Below are 27,330 nucleotides of genomic sequence, written 5' to 3' on the forward strand. Positions count from 1 at the left end.
TTACATCTAGTTACATATTTCATATATGGATCTGTATTTGATGTTATAGGAAAATATATCTTGTCACTGGCTGATTTTGAGTGTTAAAACCTTTTGAACCCACAGAGCCTCAGTATTGGTGCATTAGGGAATGGGACCACTTAAAGAAGCTGACCTTTCATTTGTTCAGGACATTATGATTAGTCTTTTTCCCTGAGCCTCACAATGACTTTTGATAGTCCAGCCATTTTTCGTATAGCATTTATTTTATTTAATAAGACATTTTATTTGTGTATTAATCTATCCCCTATGTGTTTCATATTAAATAGTACACTGACATTTTGACCGTCACATGGAATTGTACAATATTCTTTTTGCATCTCCTTTGAAGTTGAAAATGTCTCAGAGCTGCTCCTTCGCTTTCTGTCGGGCTGGGATATAGGGCAGTACTGTTTGAGTGCTCTTGTCCGAGACAGTCTGTGTGCTGCTGTTCCTTAAAACTTTTTTCCGGCTGCTTGGCTGCAGTACACTTCTCTTTGTTGGCATGGGAGCTCCCACCGCTGCCTGCAGCCCTGCAACCCTGTCCGGTGAAGGGGACGTACTGGAGTCCAGGCAGTTATGGAGGGAGTGTTCGCAGGACGACAGCGTGGGCGAGGGTGAAGCTGCGGACGGGCTGGTGGCTTCGTCCGTATCTGGAGTCGCCTGGCCTTCCTCCCCCTCCTCATCGTCTTCATCATCGTCACAGCACAGCGCATGATACAGGATCTTGTCGCTGAAGCGAACCCGTTCCCTGGTGCCCGAGGTCCGGGACGTCTTGTGACTATGCGTGGAGCTGGTGGCCTCCTCACTTGATGAATCCGGGGTGACCCTCAGGGGTCCATTGGGGGTGGGAAGCCCCCCATTCATTTGTGAGTAAGTGGCAGTAGCTGGCGGCGGCGTCCCATCCTCCTGCTCCAGCGTCATGTCCGACAGCTTTGGATCGGGCCTGGCGTTGGGGGTGGGGCCTTCCAGGAACCCGCAGAACTCCCAGCTGTCCGAGAGCACGTCGGCATTGAGGAAGTCCAGCCTGAAGGTATCTCCAAGTCCGCGCTCGCTGCTGGAGGTGCTACTGGCTGTGGCCACCGTCCAGTCATCTGGCTCCAGGTCAAAGTCGAAGTCTGAAGTCAGCTTGTCAATCTGACCCACGACCTAGAGGGGGAAGCAGCAGGGTTAGGAAACATCTGGTTTCTGATCGGATCCAGTGAAATGGGTGTTATCACACAGTTTATAATTTCAGGACAAGCGAGCTATGGATGTGATGTTATTTTAGAATATGATCAAGAACAGGAAACCCTATTGACTCTTGATTGTATCCTCTCCAAACAGCCCTGCAATTTAGCTGCTTTAAACCTCTTATCGGCAGTGTCGATAGGCTGCTCCACTGCCGTTGTGCGCCAATGGAAAACATCAGCTGCATGTGAACTATGCAATAATTGCTCGTTCATTGTTGTAATGAGCTTACCCGTGTTTGCCAGAATCTTGTTATGAAATCTACATGTGATGATTTTCATATATATATATATATATATATATATATAAATATATATATATATATATATATAAATATATATATATATATATATATGTGTGTGTGTGTGTATGTGTATGTGTATGTATATGTGTGTGTGTGTGTGTGTGTGTGTATATATATAGGTTTAATTGAAGGCTATGCTGGGCAGCAGCATGCTTTCAGGTTCAAAATTTCTAAGACACAAAAGCAGTACACAAAAACCAGCCAGGTAAAAGGCAGAAGCGACATTCTAATGCCAGAGATGACCGTTAACTTATCCGACAGTTTCTCAAGAATCGAAGGATGACATCAAATGAACTTCAAAAAGAATGGGAAACATTAAGTGCAGGTGTGAGATGCACTGCTAGGATAGTTTGTATCAGGCTCCTAGAAGCAGGACTGAGGTCCCATAAAGCAAGGAAGAAGCCCTTCATTAACGAGACACAGGGAAGAACCAGACTGCAGTTTGCAGAAAAATATATATTATTCACAGACGCACACCCATAAATTGAGAAATGAGTGAAACAAAAAATTTTTGCTGTGGTCTCTGCCTTTTTTCTGTGTGTGTGTGTGTGTGTGTGTGTGTGTGTGTGTGTGTGTGTGTGTGTGTGTGTGTGTGTGTGTGTGTATGAAACAGAGTGCTCAAGTAGTTTTACAAAGACGACAGTGGGATCCCAAAACCATGAAGCTGCCTTGTACGCTGATCATGAGTGTGATCTGCAGTGTGCGCTGATCGTGAGTGTGCCTGCAGTGTGCGCTGATCGTGAGTGTGCCTGCAGTGTGCGCTGATCGTCAGTGTGCTCTGCAGTGTGCGCTGATCGTCAGTGTGCTCTGCAGTGTGCGCTGATCGTCAGTGTGCTCTGCAGTGTGCGCTGATCGTCAGTGTGCTCTGCAGTGTGCGCTGATCGTCAGTGTGCTCTGCAGTGTGCGCTGATCGTCAGTGTGCTTTGCCTTGCCATCAAATTACAGCACTTGGTTTCACATACGATATCAAGGTCTCAAATGAAATTTAGATGCTTTGTGTGTGGAAACAATCTGTTGGTAACTGGGAGCAGATGAAACGGAACGCTGTGCATCCTCCCACAGCTGGAGTCCTGCACATGCTCCATACTCCAGGTTTGGAACAGAAAACATAAACAAGATACGGTCTCCATGAGGAACCCGACCCCAGATTTATTTAGGAATATAAAAACAGTTTTTAAAGCAAGTTTGCACATTTTAACCATACATATTAAAAACTTTTTATATAGCACTATAGATGATGGATCTTCATCTATATAAAAATTTCCTCAGTATTTTCCTGATGATGCGTGATGGTGACCCATGAACTGGAACATTTCACTGGAGTTATTTGAGCATTACTTTATTGAAGGTCATGTTAAAAGAAGAGGTCTCCCCCTCCTTAGTCTTCCAGGAAACCTCAGCACATGAAGCACCCTCTTGATATAAATCTTCCATCAGATAATGCTTAACTGCCAGGCACTGACTGACTCCACATATAAGGAAACAAAGGTATTACATTAATTGATTACATTTCTGCACATTTTCACTATTAATCCCAAGTGTTGCAATACTTGCAAATAGTTTAGAAATTGGTGAGAGCAGGCTTTGTATGCTAATCACACATGTTAAATCCTTTGTATTCTCTGAGGTTGTGAGACAAAGGTCATTCTGACAGAGGGAAGTGTTAAATAAATGAAACGTTAAATTAAATAAGCAAGGCTTTTCTCTTAATATTTCACTGCAGTGCTAAGCTGAGCCTGTCCTCTTTTATTTGGGTTTTGGGGACCGTGAAAATGACTGTTTTTTCCTCCCCTTCTTCTCCGCTAACCACATCTTACCTCATACTGGATTTGGTGTGATGCCAGAGTTAATAAGTGCTACTCACTTTTTTTCTAGGTCACAGATGTGTGGTAGTGCAGGGGTAACAAGAAATAATCTACGTTCCCATTTTAGACAAAAAAAATAAAAAATTAAGTGAGCTATATAGTGGCTGAAGAGCCAAATGGAGTAAGAGTTTAAAGTCCTAAACGACGTAGGAATAGCTCATCACTGGGCCCAAGCTGGATTTTAAATGCAAGAACACAATGTAGACAGTGATTATAGGCTGCTGTGTGAAATTATATCCTTTTGTTTGCTTTTGCAGCACAAGATGGCTGAGAGTGCAGCTGAATGCCTTCCAGTTGTCATTCGCATCAACTAAAAACATAAAGCAGGCTCATTTTTGAAGGATTAATGGGGGAGGGGGCATTCAGCTTCAACTTTAACCTTTGATTTGAGGGCAGCAGTTTCCTTCGACCCACATGTGAGCGGTGCCACCCCCCGTGAAATTTTAATAAGGCCGGTTGTACTGTGGGGGCTCTTTAATAAAAATAACAGTGGATTGCATGTTTGGAAGCCTGTCAGCTTCCTCCCCTTGGAGACTTCTCCTCCTCTAGATCACTCGCCCGTGTCCGCGCTGCTGCCGTGAGTCAGGCTGCGTGATGATGGTCGTTATGCACGCTATCGGGCTATTTTCAGCGCGTGCTTGGAAACCTTGATGGGCGATGATGGGGCTGCATAATTGTGGCCTGGGATTGTAGAGGCCTGTGCGGGAGTATACAGTAAGAGAGCGAGAGCGGAGAAACTGAATGGTAGTAAGTGTAGTTTTAGAGGGGCAATCGATACTCTATTAAAGCTGTCTGAGGAATGGCACTAAGAATGGAGACACAATGGACCAGAGACATGCTCCCATGTCATTTTTTAAAACCTGAGTCATGAGTATGGCCAATTGTGCGTAAACAATTGTTAAAGTAATAATAATATTGGGATTTTTAAAGCAGCCTGCTCTGAATGTTAACAAAGAAAACGGTTAAATTGCTTAGATGAATCAGCAGTAATTAGCAGTGTGTACCGGTGATATTCTCCTATGTCGACGGTGATCTGCACGTTAACATCAGGAAGTGACATCATAATGAGAGCGGTGGTTGAAGGCTGAATGGGAAGTGTCTTCACCAGCACACAGAAGGGCCTTTGCATTATTTGAAAGGTTTCAATATCAGGGGCTCTTTGTGTGCCAGATAGGGATGGTGTAATAGACAATGGTGTAGCAAGTATTAATGCTCATAGCCATGATTAAATTGTCAGTGCAATACTTATCCCACTATTTTTCCCGCATTAGTCATTAACAAGCCAGCGTTCTGAGCAAGCCAAATCCATTAGGACAGAAATATGTGCTGTAATGCGCTTTGATGAAATGTTTAGAGAGAACACGTTTTCCATTTTTACATTTACACTTTATCTTTTCAATCTATGTCCCGCATTATTGCCGCTGCATGAAGCGTTAGAAGATAGATACCACATGATTGGGAAAACAGGGTCTGTAGAGGTTTGCTGGCTGTGAAAGCCCTGCAGTAATTGTATACATAGATGCGTGACATGTATGTCCTGTTATGTTCTGTTCTAAAGGTGTGTTCATTCATAAACATGACAGTGTGACACATAATTTATGATTATGAAGAAAGGCGTGATATGCCACATAACAGAGCATGACCCCGGTTCCTTAAAACATGTGGAATTAATAAACTATGTTGAAGCGATAGCTGCTGTTCTGCTCTCTCATCTGCAGTTGGCATTCTCTGACAGCTAGGTCATCTTAAGCACCGCCCCCATGGGCCACATGAAGGCCAGCTATTAGCCGAACCATGTTTCAGGAGGAGCCTTGATTGGTCCACAAAATGCTGAGGTTGACCCTCTCATCCTTGCAGCCTGCCTTTGAATATGTGAATGAATCCTGGGCTGCCATAGATGTGGGCACTTCCACAAACTGTTATGTATCTACTTATGTATTTATGTCTGTGTGGATGTGTCTGGTTGAGGTTGGGCACGCTCTGTAACTAGGTCAGGCTGTGGCATTATTGTAAATAAGTCTGCAGTAGCATGTGACAATGACATCCAGCATTATAAATATTTCTGCCATCTCGGACTTGAGGCTCAGGCTGTAAATAGGGCTTTTTTCTCACCAAGAGAACGAGACCCGTGAAGCTATGCCAGTGCTACGTGAAGTCACAGTAGCTGTCCTCCTTTGGGTGACTGCAGATCTTTAATGTACATGTGCTTTTGGTGGTCTGAGGCCATGCTTCACTGCAGGCCATTCTGTGTAACCTAGAGTCTATAAAAATTTGAGCTTAATCCATTTTACTGCCGTTCACTTGTAAATGGCCCATAAGCCAGATGACCTTACTTGCTGGTTTTCTAATCTTTGGTGGGAAATAAGCAGAAGGAATCTGCTCACTAGAGCTCGGTTAGCATAGCGCTGGGGCTGTGTTTCCATGGGCCTGCAGGCATGCTCAGTTAGCATAGCGCTGGGCTGTGTTTCCATGGGCCTGCAGGCATGCTCAGTTAGCATAGCGCTGGGCTGTGTTTCCATGGGCCTGCAGGCATGCTCAGTTAGCATAGCGCTGGGCTGTGTTTCCATGGGCCTGCAGGCATGCTCAGTTAACATAGCGCTGGGCTGTGTTTCCATGGGCCTGCAGGCATGCTCAGTTAGCATAGCGCTGGGCTGTGTTTCCATGGGCCTGCAGGCATGCTCAGTTAGCATAGCGCTGGGCTGTGTTTCCATGGGCCTGCAGGAATGCTCAGTTAACATAGCGCTGGGCTGTGTTTCCATGGGCCTGCAGGCATGCTCAGTTAGCATAGCGCTGGGCTGTGTTTCCATGGGCCTGCAGGAATGCTCAGTTAACATAGCGCTGGGCTGTGTTTCCATGGTCCTGCAGGCATGCTCAGTTATACAACTTTTACATTTTACCCAGTGCAGGAAGGCCACAAGCCTAACTCTGCTGCAATCTACAAAGCCGTCTGTATTTTCTATCAAAACTACAAATTCAGTCTGCTCAGGACTGTTTATCTGTTTACCCCATTGCCCTTTTTAGAAAACCTTTAGAAATATAAAAATACTACTTAGAAAATACATACATTTATTGAATTGGGGGGCATTGCTATTATTAACTGTATTTCAGGCACTGATTCTGGAAGACAATTTAATACATAATACTGAGCTGTGATGTATGTCTGTGCCTGAATATATACAGTATGAAAATGTCCTTCAGATAATATAAAGCACAGCAATTACAAGTCCTTGATGGCTGTTTTGATACAGATCATTTTTATTCCTCCACTCATAATTGAAGGAAAATGTAGGAGTTTGCATTTGGTAATTTGCGGTTTGATTCAGGGCAGGATGTAGTGCAACTCTGAGCTCACCTGCATTCACACAAGCAGAACAAACAGCTTCCGCAGTCCTGCCCGAGATCCCCGGGCTGTTTATGTAATATCAGTGTGTGTGCACTGCTGTTGACAATTTAATGCTGAGTTTTTCCCGAATAGTTCCGGTTTGGTTGTGCCGTCTTTCCCAGGGACTGTGTTAGTAGACTAACTGATTGACAAGCCAAGATCACCTCAGCAGTGACATTAGGATTCTCGATAAAGTTCAGATAATAGGATTAGTGTTGTACCTTTCTTCCATGTGACGGCTACACGCTGCATGTGCTTGACTGTGGGTTTCAGAAAACCACAACTGCTAGCATTTAAGCATCATGCCATTGGATACTTAATTTTAGCAATATGAATATTTGCAGTTGTACGTGATTTCCCTTGCTAACTGGATTTGATCTGTTCAATAGAAATACCTGTCTAATCAATAATACTCATCTTGGGAGCATCCTTTGTAGTTGTAAGCTATAATAATATGAAATATGTATCTAATCCTGTTTTGTTGCATTATTATATTTTTATTCATTAAGTGTTCATAAATTCATTACTTCTAATTTTTATTCCAGTAAGCTTTAATATGGTGATTCTGGTGCATTCATATGCAGATAAAGTTTCATATTAGATTTATTATTACATTTGCTTCCCACATTTTATCTAGTTTCCCTAGATAAAGCTGTCTGCAAAATGACATCACGCTTCAATTTTGGGGGAGAGGGTTGTATTTCTGTGGGTTTTAACTTCATCCAGTTAATTTTATTTTTATTGGTTCTTTAATGAAGGTTTTAAGTCTTCATCTGTAAACAGCAAAGCATGTTTTTATGGTTCTATAATAAATTGTAGCAGCACCTGTTAAAATCTTAATTTCTCCAGCCAGTAATGACAGCCCTCCCGCTTTTGTGGTTTGTATATTTATCTCCCAAGCTTTTAAAATGACGAGATTATAGCATGCTTGTTGTATTCTGATTATGGCCCATACTCCTTGACAGATGTACCCACTGTCAGTACCGGTGGATGTTACCCAACACGTTGTCGGATTTGCCATCTTTCTGAAATGTCTATTGTTTGACCTTGTGTACAGAGCAGTTATTCATTTACACATTCTGAAATCTGTGCTACCTGTGAGCTCATGCATATGGATCACCTGCAGCCTTGTACGCTTAGCATATTTTGTATCCAAAATGAACATATTGCTTCCAGGCTAAGACCCCTAAAGTAATTTTCACTGTTTTCTTGTAACAACTCATTCATCCCTCACTCTGCACTAGTTATAGCTATAAGCAGTGGGCTGGAAGAAGGGGTTCAAAAGAGAACTTGTATGAAACCAAGCCAGACCTTAGCAAACCATAGCAAGTCTTGTCTGAGGAATCAGAGGGACATCTTCGGCTAATGACTTTGTCCTGGAGAGCCTGAAGAGTGCATGTAAAGGAAAGGTTGTCTCAAATAATTGCAGATACATTAGAGATAAATATCAGAATGGCTAAGAAACAGCATGTAGGAAAATATTTGCCTCTCGCCCTTTTTGCTGCTCTTGTCCACAAAGTATGATAACATGGTGAAGGAAGGTGCATCTGCAGCAGTTAGGCGCCTCTGTGACAGCCACTCATTATCTGTCCTCAATGTCCAGGCATGCTGTAAGGCAGACGGCCACGTCTCACCCTGGCCAGCTAGCCTCTGCCTTCATGCCTCCTCCTTCACCATTTCCATAGAGAGTGCAGATATTAACATCAGATCTGAGGGCTCTGCAGTGCTGCCTTTCAGATGAGTCTCCGATCTGCTCATTTGTTCGATGTGGGCAGCCGTTCTGTAGCACATCAGATTAAGGTGCAAAGGAACGACTGCAACTATGGTTTTTTACTTTGGTGTAACTGTCACATTAAGGCTACTGTAAAGAGCATAGACTCATATTAAGTCTAGTACAGGTCTCTATTCGAGGTAATAAGACACCATCGTGTGATGTCATAATCCCATCTGGAACACGTGGTTTTCAGAACATCTCCGCATGACTTCTGTGGCACTGTTCCCTTACCTGGCTGAAACTCAGCAATGTTCTTGAAATCTGTTATATGACTCCGCAGATCTATTACATCACTCCTACCTTTTTCAAAAGCTGCAGTACAATGATGACATGCTGCATCAGTACAAGGGCCAGCACCTTGAGCCACTTATCCTGAATTAGGCATTCGCTTAGATAATGACGACCTGCAGGGGGCACAGTCACACATTTCTTTCTTAGAAGTCCTTCAGAGGATCAGTATTGCGAGCAGTTTGCCACCTGTGCTATGCTGTCAGTGGAGATTTTTGGGAAAAAAACATATCCTGGCAACTACTGTACTTTGATTCTTTTTTTTGTTGTTTTGTTTGTTAAATGGTGCTGGCAAGTATGAATCAGACTCAGAGGCTAATTAGCAGCTACATCTGCTGTGTCAACTCAAGCTGAAATCTGAGCTCTCTCTTTATAAAAACTCTGGGGAAGAACCATCCTCGCTTTCAGAAAGTCGCATTTGTTAACCGTCTTATCGATCCTGCTCCGTACTTTGTCTTGGCAGTGGTGCAACACTTATTTCTTGGTTTTTTTTTTATTTCGATATTTGTTTGTGATTGCTGGAATGCAGGCTGTTAACTGCACAACAAACATGAGCCCTTTCCTACAGTGATGCTATCACACGTTCGCACATTAAATACAAGCTGGATGATGATGGCACTCGATAATTCATGAATGTAGCTTGGCTTTCACAGCTTTCAGAGGAGAGACGCACGTGCCCCATCACCCAGAGGGATTCTTGTGAATGGCTTAGCATGAAGTCCTCGACCCACAGCGGCGTTTCTAAGACACACCCCCTGTTGGTAACAGGCCTCCCCAGGACGCGTCTCCTCATCCTTGCGGCCTGCCTTTGGAGCCCCTGGAGTGTGAGCGGCTGAAGTGCAGGTGCAGCAGGGAGGCAATAGCGGTGCCGGGTAACTAAGCAAACCCTCCCTCTCCCCGACAGGCTGAGTCGGCATCGGGGGGACGCCGGCTCAATGCCACATACCCTGAGGGCTTCCAGTGGGCGGCGGGTCTTGTTTCAGTGATGAGGCAGCAATGCCCTGGCTGATTGCTGCAGTGTGAGCTGCGAGGCTGGCTATGTGAGGCGCACTGACATGTGTCCACATGTTGCAAGGTGGCCCACCCCACCCCCCCGTGTCTCCCTGACAGCTTCCTTGTATGCAGTTGGCTCGGCGGGGCACCTTCTGGGCCACTGATCTGCTGTGTTTTAACTTTCCCCGCCATCACACCCATGACCTTTACATTGGCCTTTGACCACTGGCAACTATAATGATACCAAAAGTGGACAGAAGTCAATGTGCCTCCCCCCCCCCCCCCCCCCCCCCCCAAAGGTAACCTTGGACGTCTGTTAGCCCACTGCCATGATGTCAGGAGGCTCATGGGAGCAGTGAGCTTTCCCACCAAGAAATTGCTTTGCGTCTCTCTGTTTTGCCCACCCCCCAGCATCGCCATCCTTCTGCTTTCACACCACCATGTCTAACGGGGACCCTTCCGTTATTTCTGCCACACCCCTTCTGGGCTCTGTATTGTGCTGCCTGTTGAGTATTTATGTAGTTCTCTCAGGCTGCTTCTCGGACTGCTTCCCTGTGCCTGTGTGTTGAGCTGCTTCACTGCATCAGGAAACCTTACATGAGCCTAGAACAGGGAGCAGCATTGCTTTACCTGGCTGCTGGACAATTTATGCTTTTGCTCAGCAAACCGGTTAACGTCACACCCTGCCACTGAAGTCTACGTTAGTGGCAAAGATCAAGCCTCCCTGGTGAGCTTACAGTTCAGCTGATCCAGAGTCAGTTTTGCAACCTGCCAGTAATCTATAGGCTGCAGCGGGGATTCTAATACATTTCTGGGATGGACAGCTGACAGTTCCACACTGGAGAAAACATTCAGACCAGTAAAAAACAGAATCATAAAACATAATTTAGCATCATGAAAAGAGTGTTTTCTGAAAGACTCACTGCTATATTGATGTGATCATCCTGGGGTAAATTGGTATAAAGGCACTGAGAGGCCAACGGAGTGGATAGGTTACATGGGGGGAGGGGGGGTACACACACACAGCGACCGCCTCTCAGACACGCGCGTTACCAGCAGAGCGCCTGCCCAGAGTGCAGCGCTGATAGAGGACTCCGTGGGCCGCCAGCATGCTGTCATGCTGTCATTTCTCTTCCGTCCGATCGTTTTGTCTCTTTTACGCTTGGCCTGCTCAGTGCTGCCTGTGGACTCACCCTTGTCTTGTGAAATGCACTCCAGCCAGCTCCCTGCCACATCTTAACCACCGCAGTTACATTTTGTTTATTCATCAGACACTTTCATCAGACACTTTCAAGTGAGGTACATTTTTGAGAAGTTCCTAGTGGATCCGGGTTAAGTGCCTTGCTCAAGGGCCCAGTGGTGATGTCACTGTGCCGAGCTTCGGAGTTGAACCAGCAACCTTCCAGTTGCAGGCAGGGGGTGAACCTCAATACCAAAAACACAAAAACTGTACTTTTGGTCTTGGCAAGACCGGTCTTGCGAACCTGCCTTCCAAAAACTCTTGCAAGATCATGAGGACTGAGATTTTGGATTGAAACAGATTTGTACTTGTATTTGTAGTTGCTGCTGCACCATGCTGTACACTCAAATGATTACCCCGGCCGTAATCTTTATCAGCCAGAGTGTCCTATCCCATTGAGCTGTGCCTGCCCCCGTACTCTCTGTATGAAGTCCATGTGGCCTGTAGGCACCCTTCAAGGTCACTTGCACATTAGCGTAACATTTTTCTTATCTAGATGTTGCCTTCATCCCTGATATCTGAACGCATGATTTGTTTTTACTCGTATGTGCTCAGACCAGAACCCAGATTGGGCCAAGCAGTAAGTGATGGACTGAGTCGAGCTGATGATCAGTCGGCATTTGCCGGTGTCCCTGTGTAATTTGCCTGCTTTAATTGTGCCCTCATGTCACGGGAAGGGGTGTCAGTGCAGTGGATACCCCTCACCCCCTTCACCCAGTCTGTGCATGGAATTTCCTGTGATTGAAGTTTTAAGAAGAGCCACACTTTCCTGCTTCTCTCCCTCTCATCATTGGGGTCCCTCTACTCTGTTCGGCAGCTGGCCAGACCTTCAGAAGCTCTGAGATCTTCCAGTCACCAGGAAAAGGACAGCTGGCAGGGTGACGCCATACGTAGCAGCTAGGTTCCAGCATGGCACTTGGCCGTCATGGCAGGTGATGAAGGGCCCAGCAGCTCTTCCCCAGTCAAATATGGGGGTGGGGGGTTGACATTGGTCTGTTGAAAGAGCCCCTGACCCCCCGGCGGGTGGGGGCTGTTTATTAAACAAGGTCTGGGGATTGGAGGACTCTGACACAGTGGAGGAGAATGTGGAGAATTTTCTTTCTGCAAAATGTTTGGGTTCCTCCAGGGGAACCTCAGAAAACACAGCCTGTCAGATGGCGGCATCACAAATCTCGACACAAACCTTAAAGATTGTTGTTTTAGGGATTGTGTTTCGCTGGTATGTCATTTTTCTCATGGTAAATACCCTCCATGCCAAGAAAGGATTTCTAATGAAATGCACTTACATACAGAATTAAGGCTCGAGATTAAAGCCTTATAATGGTATGTATATATAGTATTGTAATGTTAACTCAATGTACAGTAAGATTAGTTCTGTCCAGCTTGCCTGGATTTTCTCCCCACGCTTTGCTGCCATAGTTTTGATGTAAGATGGGATTAAACGTCCATCTCGGGGCTTCTTATCTCCAGAAATGCTACAGTAAATATGCTGTGTTCATCCTAGTGGTGGAAGCAGGAATTTCCGTTTAGACATAATTGGAGATAGTTATGTGAATGACAGAAGTTGCTACTGCAGTCCGATAATAAGCAGCATGGTCTATTTGCTTAGAGGACGCCTTAATGTGGGGAAGCACGAATTTCACTTTATGGAGAATACTAGGGACGCGCGATATTTATCGGACAGATAAATTATCGGCCGATGTGGGGTAAAATGGAATAATTTAAGTCTGATAAATAGATCCGATAAAATAGGGTAATAGAATTTCTGAAATTGCTTGCTACCTGGTACAGTATTTTAAAATGGGCCATGTCGCACTGATGATGTCTGACTGGAAATGAGTGCCTGTCATGCGAAATTTCTTCCGCCTATAAAATTTCTTCTGCCTGTGACGTATCGCTTAAGCCGATGATGCAATTGCAATGATGCAGTTTCAAGAAACCCCATGTTTCAAGGTAGCACGTAAGTTTCAAGCTGCATTAAGTAATAAAATATGTCTTTTTAAAAGTGTGTTTTTATTAATTACTATGAATACCTCTTTTTCTATTAGCTCGACAGTACAACCAACATGTTTTCTTAATTTAATGTACATTAAACTCGATCGATGTTCCATAGTGCACTCTTATTCGCACTCTAATCTGCAACAGTTCACTAAACTAATTTTATAAATGCTTTTTAAAACATATTTTTTTATTCTTATTAAGAGCTCATTTGAATTTAGCTCTATAGTACAATCGACATGTTTTATTGGTTTATTAATGTATGTTTGACTCGAGATGTATGTTGGATTACAAGTGTATTTTTAGCTGGCTAGCGACATGTTTTCTTGGGTATTACATAAAATACGTTTCCAAATGTTTTTAAAAGATTTCAATTAACAAAAATTGTTAAATGTAAACTCGATAATATAATCAACATGTTTTATTAGACAATGTATATTGAAAATGTATATTCAGATCGATAGTGACATTTTCTTAACTAGTATGATTTTACCGTTTACTGTTATAGTTAGACCAGAGCTACTAAAATGTCAGTTTCATCAGTGTATCTTAGATTTTCTAGTGTCCTGGGTGCGCAAACTGCTGATTTTTATATGAAAATTATAGTAAATATAAAAATATAAACTTATTGGTTATCGGAATCGGCCATGACAAGGGCTTAATTATTGGTTATCAGTATCGGTTAAAATTTTTCATATCGTGCATCCCTAGAGAATACATTCACAAGCACTTCTCCATTGATACAACTGCATGTTCACTGGATAGATGCCATGCATGAGGATGCAAAACATCTCTACTGTACGCTGAAAAACCTTCATTGCTAGACTGTGAAGCAGAATCTAGGTAATGCTTCACGCTACCATTTGTCGAAATCGCTCCCATTTCTGTCGTTAATCGTAATGTCGCACCATGGAGGGAAGGCCGGCTGCCAGCTGCTGCCATTTTGCAAGCTCCACTGCCGTGCGCGCCGACCCGGACCGGCAATATGACAGTGTTTGTAACAGAACCGGTCACCGGTGTGAAAGTGGGTCACTAGGACCTGCCAGGGGTTCAACACAGGCATCTGTATAGTATTCTGTGGTGTGAAAGCAGCCTGACAGCCCTCATGTGCCCTGGCAGAGTCAGCGGCAGAGATGGGATGCCCAATAAAAGATGAGGTGCCTGGTGATAGACTTGGGATACTGGTGAGAGAGACGGGACGCCGGTGAGAGAGACGGGATGCTGGTGAGAGAGAAAATGCCGGTGAGTGAGACGGTATGCTGGTGAGTGAGACGGGATGCCCACAGATGGGATACCGGTGAGAAACAGGATGTCCGGTGATAGAAGCATAATGAGAATGGGAAAGGTATAAGGTGTTGATGGGGGTGGGAAGGTTTATGGTAAAAGTTGTTGATGGGGGTAGGGGGTGGAGTAATTGCCAATCTTACACATGCCATGATCTGCCACTGAATCTCTGATGATGACAACGGATGCTGTTGGTGCTTTCTAGGGACCATCTGGCTTCAGTATTGATTTTAAAAAAGTATGATACATCTACCAGCTTGCTATTTAAGTAGTAGTGACCTTAATGAAATAATTAGACAATATAAATAGAAATAAGTAGCAAGCCTCAGGTCTTTCCAGACTCATCTATCCCACTACAGATTTTATTTGCAGTCCCAGAGCACTGAAGCTGTAATTTTATATTTTACTGCCATAATGGTGCTTTGTTGTTTTTTGTAAAGTATGGGTTTTGGTTTTGTGCTGCCGTCTGCCTATCCTGCCCCAGAAGAAGCAAGGCATGTGGACCTTTTCATGGGGGCATTTCATTTGGACCTTTTCGAAGGTCATTATCTCTGATTGAGGATTAAAATGAATTGTCATGTCTGGACAAAAGGGCTGATGGGTGAAAGGTTATGTGACTGAATTGCAATGATTGTAATATCAGATCAAACGGACAACTGAATTGGCAGTATGGGCACACTGCTGGTCCCATGTCAGCAAGGTGTGGGGCTGATTTCCAGTGAACTCTCTGGGGCAGGGGTATCACCTGTTAGCAGCGTTGCCAAACCTGGGGCAGTGAGGGGGAGGCAGATACCCCTAACAGTTAATTTGACTTCCTTTGCTCCATCATATCAATAAGTTGTCCCCCTCCCCAAATATCAAACTCGCTCTTACGCCTTACAGTGCTCTGCTCTCAATCTGATCGGTGCCTAAATATGGCAAATAAACATGACTGGCCGTTTGAAAAGGCCTCAATGTGTGGCTGCTGCAAACCAGCAGGCCTGCTGGCTGAGTGCAATTCGGCATTCTCCATGAGAATGAACTCTCAGATGAGACGCACAAGGGTGCTGTGGTATTACCTAAGCGCTTCTAACAGGCACATGCACGTAATCTGCAGAATTACGAATGGGAGATAAGTGAAGGAGCACGTGTGTACAGAGAAAGTGTGTGAGAAAGTGAAGGCTGGCTGAGCATGGCGAGTCTATATCCTGCTGATGGAGCAGGGAATTTAATTGGTCTGGAAGCGAGGCTGGTAATACTTATGTGTTTTTTTTATGCCTGCGATCATAACATGTTGTTCACACTATAATTCTGTAGTGGAAATAATTTCTGTGCTTGAAAACACTTTAATGTAGTGGTGTCCTGGATATTCAAATTTATCATCTGTTTGCCCTGACATTGCAGATAATAAAGAGTCTCTCTCTCTCTCTCTCTCTTTCTCTCTCTGTGAACTGATCCTTCTTTATTCATTATGTTCAGATGTATAACAAGTTCTGCTGCAAAGGTTTTCGGGCCTGTGCTCTGGATCGCAACAATCCTGCTGATAGTCCCTCTTTAATCTTGTCCAGAAATCTCTTAATTTAGTAGAAAAAAAAACATTTCCTCTTGGTCAAACCAAGAATGAAGTCGTTAAACCGTACACCCACCTCGCCTTGCCTTAGTGAGTCATAAATATTTACTCTGAAAAAGGAGATTTTGAGAGAGAAACATCCTGCATGACTCAAGCCTGGCTCAATAGTCACACGGTGCTTATGAATATATTGTGGGTTTCATTTGCTTGCAGGTCATGTATGAGGGTAGCACATGTGACTGGACATATCAGCAGCCGAGTCTAAGGTTATCACATATCCGGAGTTTTCTCATGTCAATGTGTGTGTGTGTGTGTGTGTGTGTGTGTGTGTCTGTGTGTAAAATAATATATTCACAAAGCAACTGAGTGCATGGGAAGATTAAAATGAAAAATGGCCAAGTATTCAAAAAAAGTCCCATCATCAAATAGTCCTCAAATTGCCTTGTTTAAGACAAAATGCTGATGTTGGCATTGCTGTCTCATGAATACTGAACACTACAGAAGTACGCCCCCATGTTTCTAATGTGCTGTGATGAGTTGTGGCCCCTGGCTGTCATCTGCATAGCAGTTGGCCCGAGATAATGTGTCCACGTCAAAGCTTGTTGTGACGGAACACTTTAATTTGAAGAGGGCAAAGACATTGTTTAAAACATCATTATTAACAAGCAGTATTGCCTTATCAACAGGAAGGGCTCACCTGTGAGGCCTCACACAGCCCTGTAATGATGGAACCCAAAAATACCCTGAAGCTTAAACAGGACGTGAAAGATGAAAATGATTGAAGCTGGATGTTTCCACTGCACATGACCTGCTTAGGTAGAACTGTGGGGTGAAGCAGTGCCCCACACTGTGAATACCTCTGGTACAGAGCCCGCCATTAGTGCATTTGTTAGAGTTCTTACTTTAATGTTTTGGTCGTATTGCAAAACAGAAATAAATAGAATATATACATTTGAACATATAAAAAAGATAAATGCAGGCAGTCATCAGGTTACAAATGAGATCCGTTTCCAAAGTCTGTCTTTAAGTCGAATTCTTATGCAAGTTGGAATAATAAATATAATGGACAGTATGGCAGTCCGTTCGTAAGTTCGAGTTGTCCTTAAGTCGGACGTACTTAATAGCTGGTTCAGACTGGGCCATTATAATTTATAGAACAGAATACAAGTAACCATCTATTTCCTGCGGAAAAATTCTGCAAATGGTCATATATTTGGAATCAGCAATAAATGAACTAGTAAGTAATGACTGTAAGGATGATGATGAGTATACACATAAAGAAATGGTATAGTGTAGGCAGTGGTCGGCAGGGTTCCGCTAATCCGCTACCTGCAAATTAGCTTTTTCATTAATGGATTATCCTTAACCGGACTAAGACGCTAGCATTTTTGTGCAGGTAAGGTGAATAAAATTTAACAGTGAAAAACCTTTGTAAAAAAAATCATGCATATTTGTTCCTGTCGTGAGCATGTCTTTAGCAGTCTGTCTGGCACGCTGTTGGCTGACGATGTAAACACAAGCGGCTGTATTTTCCACCTGCACAAAGCGCTACATAAAGTGGTTTTCCTAGTTTTGTACTGGTGTTCTGATGAGTTGAGCTACCTATCGAGATGTACTATCGAGCCTTTTTTTGCGCATATGCAGTTCCACCCTTCTGGGTTAGGGTTAGGTTATAGGGGTTAGGGTTAGCTATTAACACTACAGTAGCCTAACTCGACAAAGTAGCTCAACTTCAAAGTCAAGTCAAAGTAAACTTTATTGTAACTTGATAGACTATAGTAACTATAGTACTATAGTAAACTTGATAGAACACTGGCGCATTGGTCATTTTCACACCATGTGCGCTTGTCAAAATAATAAATAATTTTGCACCCGCTTACCGCTTGTAAGAGTGGCATTTTTTAAATGAGCAGTGGCAGGGCGCATTGTCAGTGTTGCTATTTTAAGGCAGCGCAATGTCATTGCGCTTTTGACCGAAAAAAGCAAACAACACGTCTGAAGTCAGCGGCGCCTTGTTAAACGGTGTATATAGGGCGTGTTTTAGAAACGTGCGAGTGCACAATACTCACAACGGACACAGTATATATATCCATCCATCCATTTTCCAAACCGCTTATCCTACTGGGTCGCGGGAGGTCCGGAGCCTATCCCGGAAGCAATGGGCACGAGGCTGGGAACAACCCAGGATGGGGGGCCAGCCCATCGCACAGTGTATGTGTGTATATATATATATATATATATATATATATATATAAGTAAAGAACAAAAGAACAAACTGTATCATTAAAAAATCTTTCGCGTTCATTATCAGAATTATGCACATGCTGTAATTGAAAGGACATTTGGATTATTGAAATTGCGTTTCAGATATTTAGATAAGTCAGGTGGAACATTACAATACAGCCCTCAGAAGGTCGCAGCATCTTTGTGGCATGTTGTATGTTGCTTTACATTGTCACGCGTGATGGATGTCTGTTGGACATAAATGAGGACACATTAGAGGACTTTAGAAGGCGTGATGCTGAACTGCATGTGCCGATGGCAACAAAGGAGTGTACGCCGGCAGCAGTGCGGGCAAGGAGGGGTCAGCTAGCAGAAGGGCTGAATCGTCTGTAGCCTGGTAAGGAATCTAGAGTGTGGGATGTAGAAAAACAACAGCCCTGTTGCCTTTTATTTTAACATTTAAAAAATAAACACATTAAAATTGTTTTGTTTGAACAAAGATTGCACTTCCATTTATATTTTGTGAACTATAGACCCAACATTAAAATAAACACACAAACATAATAAGTCCTCGTTCAGCAGCGAGCTTTTGCTTTGCCCGTCTTCTTACATCATTATACCGCTTTCGGCATTTCGTGGATGATCTGATGATGCCAGGAAGAGAGGACACACTCGCTGCTACCTCATCCCACGCCTGCTTCACCTCAAAAGGCTTAGGTGGAACAGTGCTACTCCTATAAATGATGTATTCGCTCATTTTCACTTCGTGCATGAGCACGTCCTTTTCCTCGGCCGAAAAACAATCTGGTTTGCCAGGCAAATAGGCTGTTGTAATAGTAACCCGCTGTAGATCATGCGCCTCTGCCTTTTAAAGGTGAGATGTTGTGCCATTCCGATCGGTTTATTCCTTGTTACGTCCAAAATACGTCTCTGAATAATTAAGAGAGTGAGGGGAACCTTTTTCCGCCAGCTCAAAGTCTGGTTTTGAACTTGGATACAGATTTGAATTGAATTTGAAGATCAGTGGTCAGTGTTGACACACCACAGTGAACAACAACAAAATGTGTCCTCTGCATTTAACCAATATGAGACGTCCTGACATAGCAGCGGGCAGCTAATTCAGTCCTCGGGGAGCTAATCTTTCAATTACAAGTGTGCTTCCCTAACCATTAAGCCACCACTGCCCACATGGACATGCCCATAAATGTTAGTTTCGCTTTGCACTTTCCGTTTTGCGTTAGATCGTCAAAATAGAGCCCAAGGTGTGATGAATTGATAACTTGTCGGATTTAAGGTAGTCTAGACTAAATGTTAGTGAACAAAGATAATGTCCATTTAAACTGTGGTACCCTGAATTATCGGAGAACATTGGTCTGCATCACAAAACTGGATTTCTTGCTTAACCTGATAACTTGTCGCATTTAAGACTCTACAGAATCCAACAATACCCAATTGGGAAAGTCCTTAATATCCCATGGTAATCATTTTAGTCAGACAGATGGGACTTCAGTGTTAAGCACGTTAAAATTTTAGCTCTCTAAGTATGTTTTTAAGGGTTTCAAAAGTTAGCGGTTGGTGGTTATTGTTACCTTCTACTAATCGTTTTAATGGTTTATTTATTTAGAGTTATAAAATTAAACTTTGGAGTTAGCAGGTTCGTGGTTATCGAAGTTAACTTTTTGGTTAGCTGTGCCCACCACTAACTGTAAGTATATACCCATAATGAATAAGTATACTGTAAGTGTACACATAAATATACACATAATCAGCAAGTATACTGCAACTGTGCGCACAATGTATAAGTATACTGTAAGTGTACACATAAATATACACATAATCAGCAAGTATACTGCAACTGTGCGCACAATGAATAAGTATTCTGTAAGTGTACACATAAATATACACATAATCAGAAAGTATACTGTAACTGCGCACAATGAATAAGTATACTGTAAGTGTACACATAAATATACACATAATCAGAAAGTATACTGTAACTGCGCACAATTAATAAGTATACTGTAAGTGTACACATAAATATACACATAATCAGAAAGTATACTGTAACTGCACACAATGTATAAGTATACTGTAAGTGTACACATAAATATACACATAATCAGCAAGTATACTGTAACTGTGCACACAATGTATAAGTATACTGTAAATGTACACATAAATATACACATAATCAGAAAGTATACTGTAACTGTGCACACAATGTATAAGTATACTGTAAGTGTACACATAAATATACACATAATCAGAAAGTATACTGTAACTGTGCACACAATGTATAAGTATACTGTAAGTGTACACATAAATATACACATAATCAGAAAGTATACTGTAACTGTGCACACAATGTATAAGTATACTGTAAGTGTACACATAAATATACCCATAATCAGCAAGTATACTGTAACTGTGCGCACAATGAATAAGTATACTGTAAGTATACACATGTGTACTCATGACTGGATAAGGTAGAAGTGGGAGGTCAGGCAGTGACCCAGCAACCGCCTCCCCTTCTACCGAATCATAACGTGTCTTTGCAATTAACCATAGCCAATGAAGCAGCAATCTACTCCACACCGTATGCTTGCTAGCCTCGAGCAATGCAGGAACAGAGAGGAGTGGGCCACTCCACCCCTCTCTCTGCGACCACTATTCTGTCTCACAGCACTGTGGACAGAAAGGGTCCTATGTTTTGACCCATGACCTCGGCATCCATCCCCGCACACCTTCTCTATTGAGTCTATATCACGTAAGCTAACAACAAAAAGACACTCACGTTCCTCCGTGTCTTCACAACGTTTGCACACCAAAAAACAGATCGCATATGTATATACATGTATGTGTGTTTTTTTAATGCTGATTAAACTGTGAAGTGCACCTCCTGATTTGCTTTGTTGTGATGAATATGTAATTTCTTCATGTACAAATAATCGTATCTAGATAGTGATTCTGGAGCATTAATTACGAGATTTGCAGCAGGCAGAATGACATTCTCACTTCAAGGTGGGAGACCTGGTGTTTTAGCAGGAATGGTAATGGCAATCCGTATCCCAGCTCGTGCCAATTAACACGTGTGCTGTCTGTCCCAACTGTCATCATAATCACCTCCCCGGTCATGTTTTCTCACACAGTCTCTTCGGTTACTCGCTTCCTATCCATTTCATTTTCAGCTAATTCTCACAGTGCCAAAATAGAATAGTGTACCAGAACTGTGAGAACGGGGTGGGGGGGGGCGGGGAGGCAGGCAATCCATCCTGAGTCCCTCAACATTGCAGTGTCACACACATTAATAAAGTGGCAACATTCAAACAAGTCTATTAAGAGCCTGGGTCCCGACATGACGCCGGACGTTAGCCTTTCTGCTAATCTGCTACATGTAGCCCACTCCCACCCCAAAGTCATAGTTATACTGGACTCCTAAATCACCACCTTCTTATATACCACCTTTATAGTATATAGAATAAATATATATATATTTATATTTTATAGTATAAACCTGGTTAGTCCTCTTGATATTTTAAAATCTTGTCTGAGGGAACCGTGTATGAATCGCAGTGTATTTGTACTTCTGTATCTGTGCAAATGGCAGATAAAGCTGCAATTCAATAACAGAAATGCAGCTGAGCTGCAGCTGGAAGGCTGGGAACCTCTGCCTGGTGCCACAGCCGCACAGAACTGCAGAGATCCACAGGGATCCACAGGGATGCAGGTGACAGTCTGTGACCTGGCTGCACGCTGGGGATGTGAGAGGGATCCCGCCGCTTTGGCAGTGTCCTCCCAGGAGCTGGAGGACACACTCGCCCGCGGCCCACGCACTCTGCTCCACTTGTTAGTGCGTGTCATAACTCATAGGAACAGCTGGTGCCTCTGTCCACGTCAGGCTACGCTGGCCACGCCGTCGGGGAAATTAGAAGGAAATGCAGACGGGTGGTGGTGCTGCATTTCCACACGTAAAGCAGGCCTCGATATCCTGGGAGTTACAGAGAGGGAAGCGGAGTCCCCAGTTTATCGGAGAAGGAAGAAAAATGGCCAATTTGACATTATTTATTTGAGGTTTAAAAGATATTATTCCACATGACCAAGTGTTTGCATTGGCCCTGGGGAGGGGACTGGGTTCCTCGGATGAATCACGCCGACACCAGTACCTGGGTCTTAATTTGCTTGCATCACAAATGTACACTGAGGTGAACCCAATGACACCCTTAACTGCAACTGCAAAGAACTGATCATTGCTATTACACTGGAATCGCCCTCGGCTTGGGCTGGCGTGTGTGGGGGGCGGGGGTATTATCTCCCCTCAGCCTGCTTCACAGTGTCTCTTAATCCCTGTGGAGGGGGGATAGGGTTATGCCAGTGTATTTACATATTAAAAGATGATACGTCTCCTCATTTTTTCCTTACGCTACGTTAGAGACAGACAGGATCCGTTTTCCATTATGGGTGAAGATGTATCGATATGGTAGAGAAATGCATAAAGCTCATTTCAGAGGTGATGAGTGTAGCGATAGATACAGTACTGAATAGATCGCACACTCCCGCTCATCCATTAAATAGTTCAAACTATCCAAGAAAAAAGGCCTGAATTATGCTTTATTACCACTTGGCTTTCACCCAGAAAAACAGAGCGTGACGTCATTGCCGGTGCCGGGGAGCCTGCCGACAGCTGTGTGCCTGTCTGTCTCTCTGCATGTGAAGGGATCGCCTCTGAGGTCAGGCTTCTTTGCATATTTAGGACAGGTCGCTAGTGCTCTGCTTCCACACCATGCCCTGGCTTGCAGAGAGAGCTCTCGCTGTCTGTCGGCGCTGCACGCCATCTGGATCGAACCGCACTCGCCACCTGCCCATTAAGTTCCTGTCAAACATGCCGCTGTAAGTAGATGGCCTAATTCTCGTAGTTGCTTGACGTAGGGAAAGGGGCTTTACTGCCGCCATGACATGAGAGCCACATTATCTGAGGCACGCCAGTTCCCGAATTTATAAAAATAGCATGCACAGATCCAAGCAAGAAGCGGGTGCTGCAGAGCGAAGGGGAGTTACGTAAGCAAGCAGGCGGTTGCATCATTCGGCAGACGTAGCGGGTCTCGCTGAGGTCTGTGTGGTCACAGCAGGTTTCACTGGAGCCGCTAGCGCTGGCTCCCAGCCTGAAAAAAGACCAATGGCCACACTTTGGCTTTCAGATGAGGACCCCTTTCCCATCAGCCTGTTATCAATTCCCTTGCTAGTTCACCGTCACGTCCACACAGGTGTTTGTTTTTATCTGCTAACACCTTGAGCTCCATCTTCCTGGAGTTTCATACTTGCTACTGATGCATCACTTCTACTAAGTACTGGCAGATTTGCCCCTGTCCCCCTGTGCCATCACACTGCCCTCGTTAGCCACCATGCCATTCCCGATGCGGCGCTTGGATAAGCGGAAACCTGGCGAGCCGGCGTGCTTCTGTGACGTCCCTGTTTTTCAGTTTTCCGTGAAGCCAATTGTTGGCACAAGCTGCAAAGCAAAGAATACGAGGCCAAATTGTCCTCTTCCTTTAGAAACATTGCGTGGGCAATTAACTAATTTTTGCACTTCAACCCATATGGGATACAGTGAATAGGCTTTTCTTTCAGGGCCACCATTTCCTGTGGCCTCATCCCTGATGTCTGTGGCTTGTTTACCAATGTCTTATGTAAGAGGCCGGTTTGGTTATGTATAGCTCCTGTCTCGCGTCCTCCTGGGTGTCACAGGATGGTGCAGTGGGCCTGCTCCAGCCCGCTTGCTGCCTTTGCCATCCCTGCCCTGTCGTTTGCCGACAGTGAGCTCAAGAACTGCCTGGAGGCTGCGAGATGGCTGCTTGAGGCCAATGGGCAAAGGAGAATCTTCCTGCTAAAGGTACCTCACCTAAAGCCAAGGTCTAGGGACACTGAACCTGACCTACTTATGTGAGAAGTGTCCCTAAAAAGGCACGGTGCACACAGGGGAGCCATGCTGGCTGTAACAGCCGATAGCATGTGTCCATGAGATAAAGCGGGACTTTGGGGAAAGGCAGCTGTCAGCCATACTGCTCTGGGCTACGTGCCGCAGGATGCTGCTTCACCAAAATACTCACTGTACTGAATGATGATGATAAATGATGATAATAGTAACAATAATATAAATGCAGTTGGTAGTAGTATTTATTGTAGTAGCTAATAACAATAACTAGTTATCATTGCACTTCCAGTTTCTTAGTGACCAGTATGTGGTATCCTGCTTACCATGACAGGCCATCATGCCAAGCAAAGTGAAAATGTGGTTGGGGGGGGGGGCTGACTGCTGTGGGGGGCCTCTGCCAATCAAGGGGTGGGGCTGCACACAGTCGGGGGGCAGACTGAGGGTCTGCTGACAGCCGAGGAGCCCCACTGGAGAGAGCAGTTTAATTAGGGCTCCCTTCTGCTTTTTCTGTTTCCCTCCCTTTTATTTGAGCATCTCAGTAAGAAGAGCTCTGGGATGGGGGGTGGGGGGGGTCAGAACGATACAGGCACGGCTGGGGGGCTGGACTTTGCAGCTGTCGCACACACACACACGCATACATAGACACACGCGTGCACACAGATGCGCGCACACATAGACACAGACACACACGCATACATAGACACACACATGCACACAGACAGACGCACACACACACATACATAGATGCACACATGCACACAGACAGACGCACACACACACACGCACACACAGACACACACACATATGTTACATTTTTTCATACTGGCCTCCTTAAATGTAATGTGCCACAGACTCATTGCCAGGGAGACACTGGCCCCTCTGAGGCTGCCCTCACGGTCTCCCACAGGCTACCTGCAGCATCATTGGGCTCCACGTGAGACTGAGCTATTGCCAGGATACGGAACATTCCGAGGAGCCCCACGGTGGCACTGACGGCGTACCACGTAACGGCAAGAACCGGCTGGCCTGCAGATCATTAGCCCAGCTGACTTCCGTGACGGAGCGCAATGTAGCTCTCACTGCCTCAGCTCCCAATCTGAGCCTGTGGCGGAGATCTCCTCATCTCGTTACCATGACACTTGTGGAAAATACAATAGGAGTGCAACTCTGAAATCAATTATATAAATATAGTGAGTTCCCAGTCGCTGCATAAGAAGGGCTCTCTCTCAGTCCAGAATAGCTGCCTGTACCTTTTTTTAACTGACCTGCACTAAAAATGGCTGCTTGTACCATCGCAAATAATGTCCCTGGTGTGAAGCCAGAAAGCCACACTGCCTGTAACCTTTGGCCAGCAGCCAAAGCCCAAGGTGTCACCATGCAAGCTGAAAGACACGTCTGGGGCCTTCTTGTATCAACCCCCCCCCCCCCCCCACCGCCCAGTTCCCTTGGGGTACTCAGAGAGTCACACAAAGGCACGAGCACCTCACCTCCCGCAGCTCCCTGGCCACCTCCTTCAGCTCCTGGAGGATCCCTTCCAGCTGTTCAATCACCATCTTCATGTGGCTACGTATCTTCTCTCTCTGGCTGGGGGTCTCAGAGGTATCCCGGGCTGGCACTCCGCTGTGGGACATCCTTCACAGGGCGAGGAGGGGCGCGGGGACAGGGGCGGCGCGCTGGGCTCTCTGGGGGGCCATGTCGGGCTCCATGTCTCTGACCACAGACGGGTGCGGCGCGTATTATCCGAACGGGAGCTCCAGCGACGCAGAGAGACCTCAACATCTTAAAAGCACTGGGGCGGTCGCAAGAGCTTCTCTTCCCTTTCCTTTCAGCGGGTTCGGTGCATCGTGGGTGTGGGGAGAGCACGGCGGCGCGTTCCAGCCGGCGCCGTGGTAGCGGGAACAGCAATGGGCAGGAGGAATGGGAAAGTATTGCATACGAGTCTCTGTGCGTGTCTGCTGAGGGGTACGGCACTGTCTCTGCGTAAGGCTCTGCAGGAGACCGTTGCTCGACTGTGAAACTTTTTTTTCACATTAGTGCTGTCTGACTGTTCTCCCTGGAAACGCAGAGACTGACCACGGCGAGGTGGATGGAGGGGTTCTGTCAGTTTTGTTGTCCAAATCTGACAGGAAACCTAACTCAGAGCCCTTCTCTAGTTTTCATGCATAGCCAGCAGGGATGAACTGTCCTTTCTAAATATACCCTTCAGAGTGTCTCGTCTCTTACACTGGAGGGATAAAAATCACATAAGGTACTTCCAGTGTCCTGGATTGTGTCCTCACTGAAATTAAGAAACCAGCCGGAAAAAAAAAAAGTCAAACCATCTCTGCATGTTTTTTTTTTTTCTGGAACGTCTGTGTTGTGTCCTTCCTTCCAGATTAGCTAAGAAAAAAAAGCCAGAGGACAAGCGAGTGGGATCTATGATCCTCTCCTCTGGGCTCCTACATCCAGGGGGAGGGCAAGCAGAAGGCAGGGACTCTGAGTCAGAGTGAGAGTGCGCGAGGAGTGGGGCGCGGCGAGCAGAGCGGAGGCCAGCGGCCAGGACGGGACCCTATCCGCACAGTGCCCATCACGGCCTCTGCTCTGCCCCTTCCGAGATCTGAGTCCCTTTGACCCAACTTTTCCCACGGAGACTCAGTACGACCAGTTCCAGTAGGAACAAAGGAAAAGTGGAAATCATTAACGACGTCCTGGCATCCCTTGAGGAATCCACTGGGGTGTGCCGTGTGCTTTCATTTCTCTTTGTACTTTGTGGGAGTTGTTGTTGTTTTTATTATTGTTTTATTCCCATCTTCAGCAGAAGTAAATCCCAGGTGCATTTCCTGATGAGGACGGCAGGAAGTGCGAGGGGGCGGGGGAGTGGGGGGTCAGGCTGAGATCCACGGGTGCGTTGTCCTCCCCTGTACCAGGGGGCAGTCTGGCGAGGGGGAGAGCAGGAAGAGAGGCAGGGCTGGTGCTGTAATCCAGCCGGGAGGTCCCCCGGCCCCGCTCGCCCTCCCCCCTCTCACAGCAGCGGCGCAGGCGTCCGCAGCTCAGTGCTCGGTGCGTCGGCACTGTCTCTGGCAGCACGGAGGGCAGTAGGCAGCCTGCGCAGCCCGCCGGCTCTGAGGCAGTCCCGATCCCTGTAGCCGTAAGCACATGCACACACACATACGCAGCACGCAGTCGCTCAGCTTCCTCTCTCTCTCTCTCTCGCTTTCTCTCTCTCCCCCTCACTCCTCCTCTCCCTCTCTTTCTCTCTCCCTCCCTCGCAAGC

The 27,330-nt window shown here is 45.2% G+C and overlaps 1 protein-coding gene and 1 long non-coding RNA gene across 2 annotated transcripts in view; one reads left to right on the top strand and one right to left on the bottom strand.

The window, feature by feature from the left end:
* LOC125705982 (uncharacterized) overlaps positions 1-27,330 on the top strand; it is a 38,260-nt gene that overhangs the window by 10,875 nt on the left and 55 nt on the right. Inside the window, exon 2 of the long non-coding RNA XR_007381811.1 lies at positions 14,212-14,334. This is a non-coding gene — a long non-coding RNA (uncharacterized LOC125705982). The remainder of the gene's footprint in view (positions 1-14,211; positions 14,335-27,330) is intronic.
* LOC125705980 (inhibitory synaptic factor 1-like) lies at positions 254-27,330 on the bottom strand. The gene is made up of 2 exons (XM_048972391.1): positions 25,565-27,330; positions 254-1,167 (listed from the first exon to the last, which is right to left on the bottom strand). The coding sequence occupies exons 1-2, from the start codon at positions 25,706-25,708 to the stop codon at positions 382-384; spliced, it is 930 nt and encodes a 309-aa protein (XP_048828348.1). The 5' UTR covers positions 25,709-27,330; the 3' UTR covers positions 254-381.

Source organism: Brienomyrus brachyistius, chromosome 13 (assembly GCF_023856365.1).
Source record: "Brienomyrus brachyistius isolate T26 chromosome 13, BBRACH_0.4, whole genome shotgun sequence".
NCBI classification, from domain to species: Eukaryota; Metazoa; Chordata; class Actinopteri; order Osteoglossiformes; family Mormyridae; genus Brienomyrus; species Brienomyrus brachyistius.

What these genes read in the sequence shown, in the direction of transcription:
- LOC125705980 (XM_048972391.1), bottom strand. Translation starts at nt 25,708, where the DNA reads ATGTCCCACAGCGGAGTGCCAGCCCGGGATACCTCTGAGACCCCCAGC. An exon ending in TGGCCAGGGAGCTGCGGGAG is followed by an intron (nt 1,168 to 25,564) that starts GTGAGGTGCTCG and finishes TTCCCCCTCTAG; the next exon opens with GTCGTGGGTCAGATTGACAA.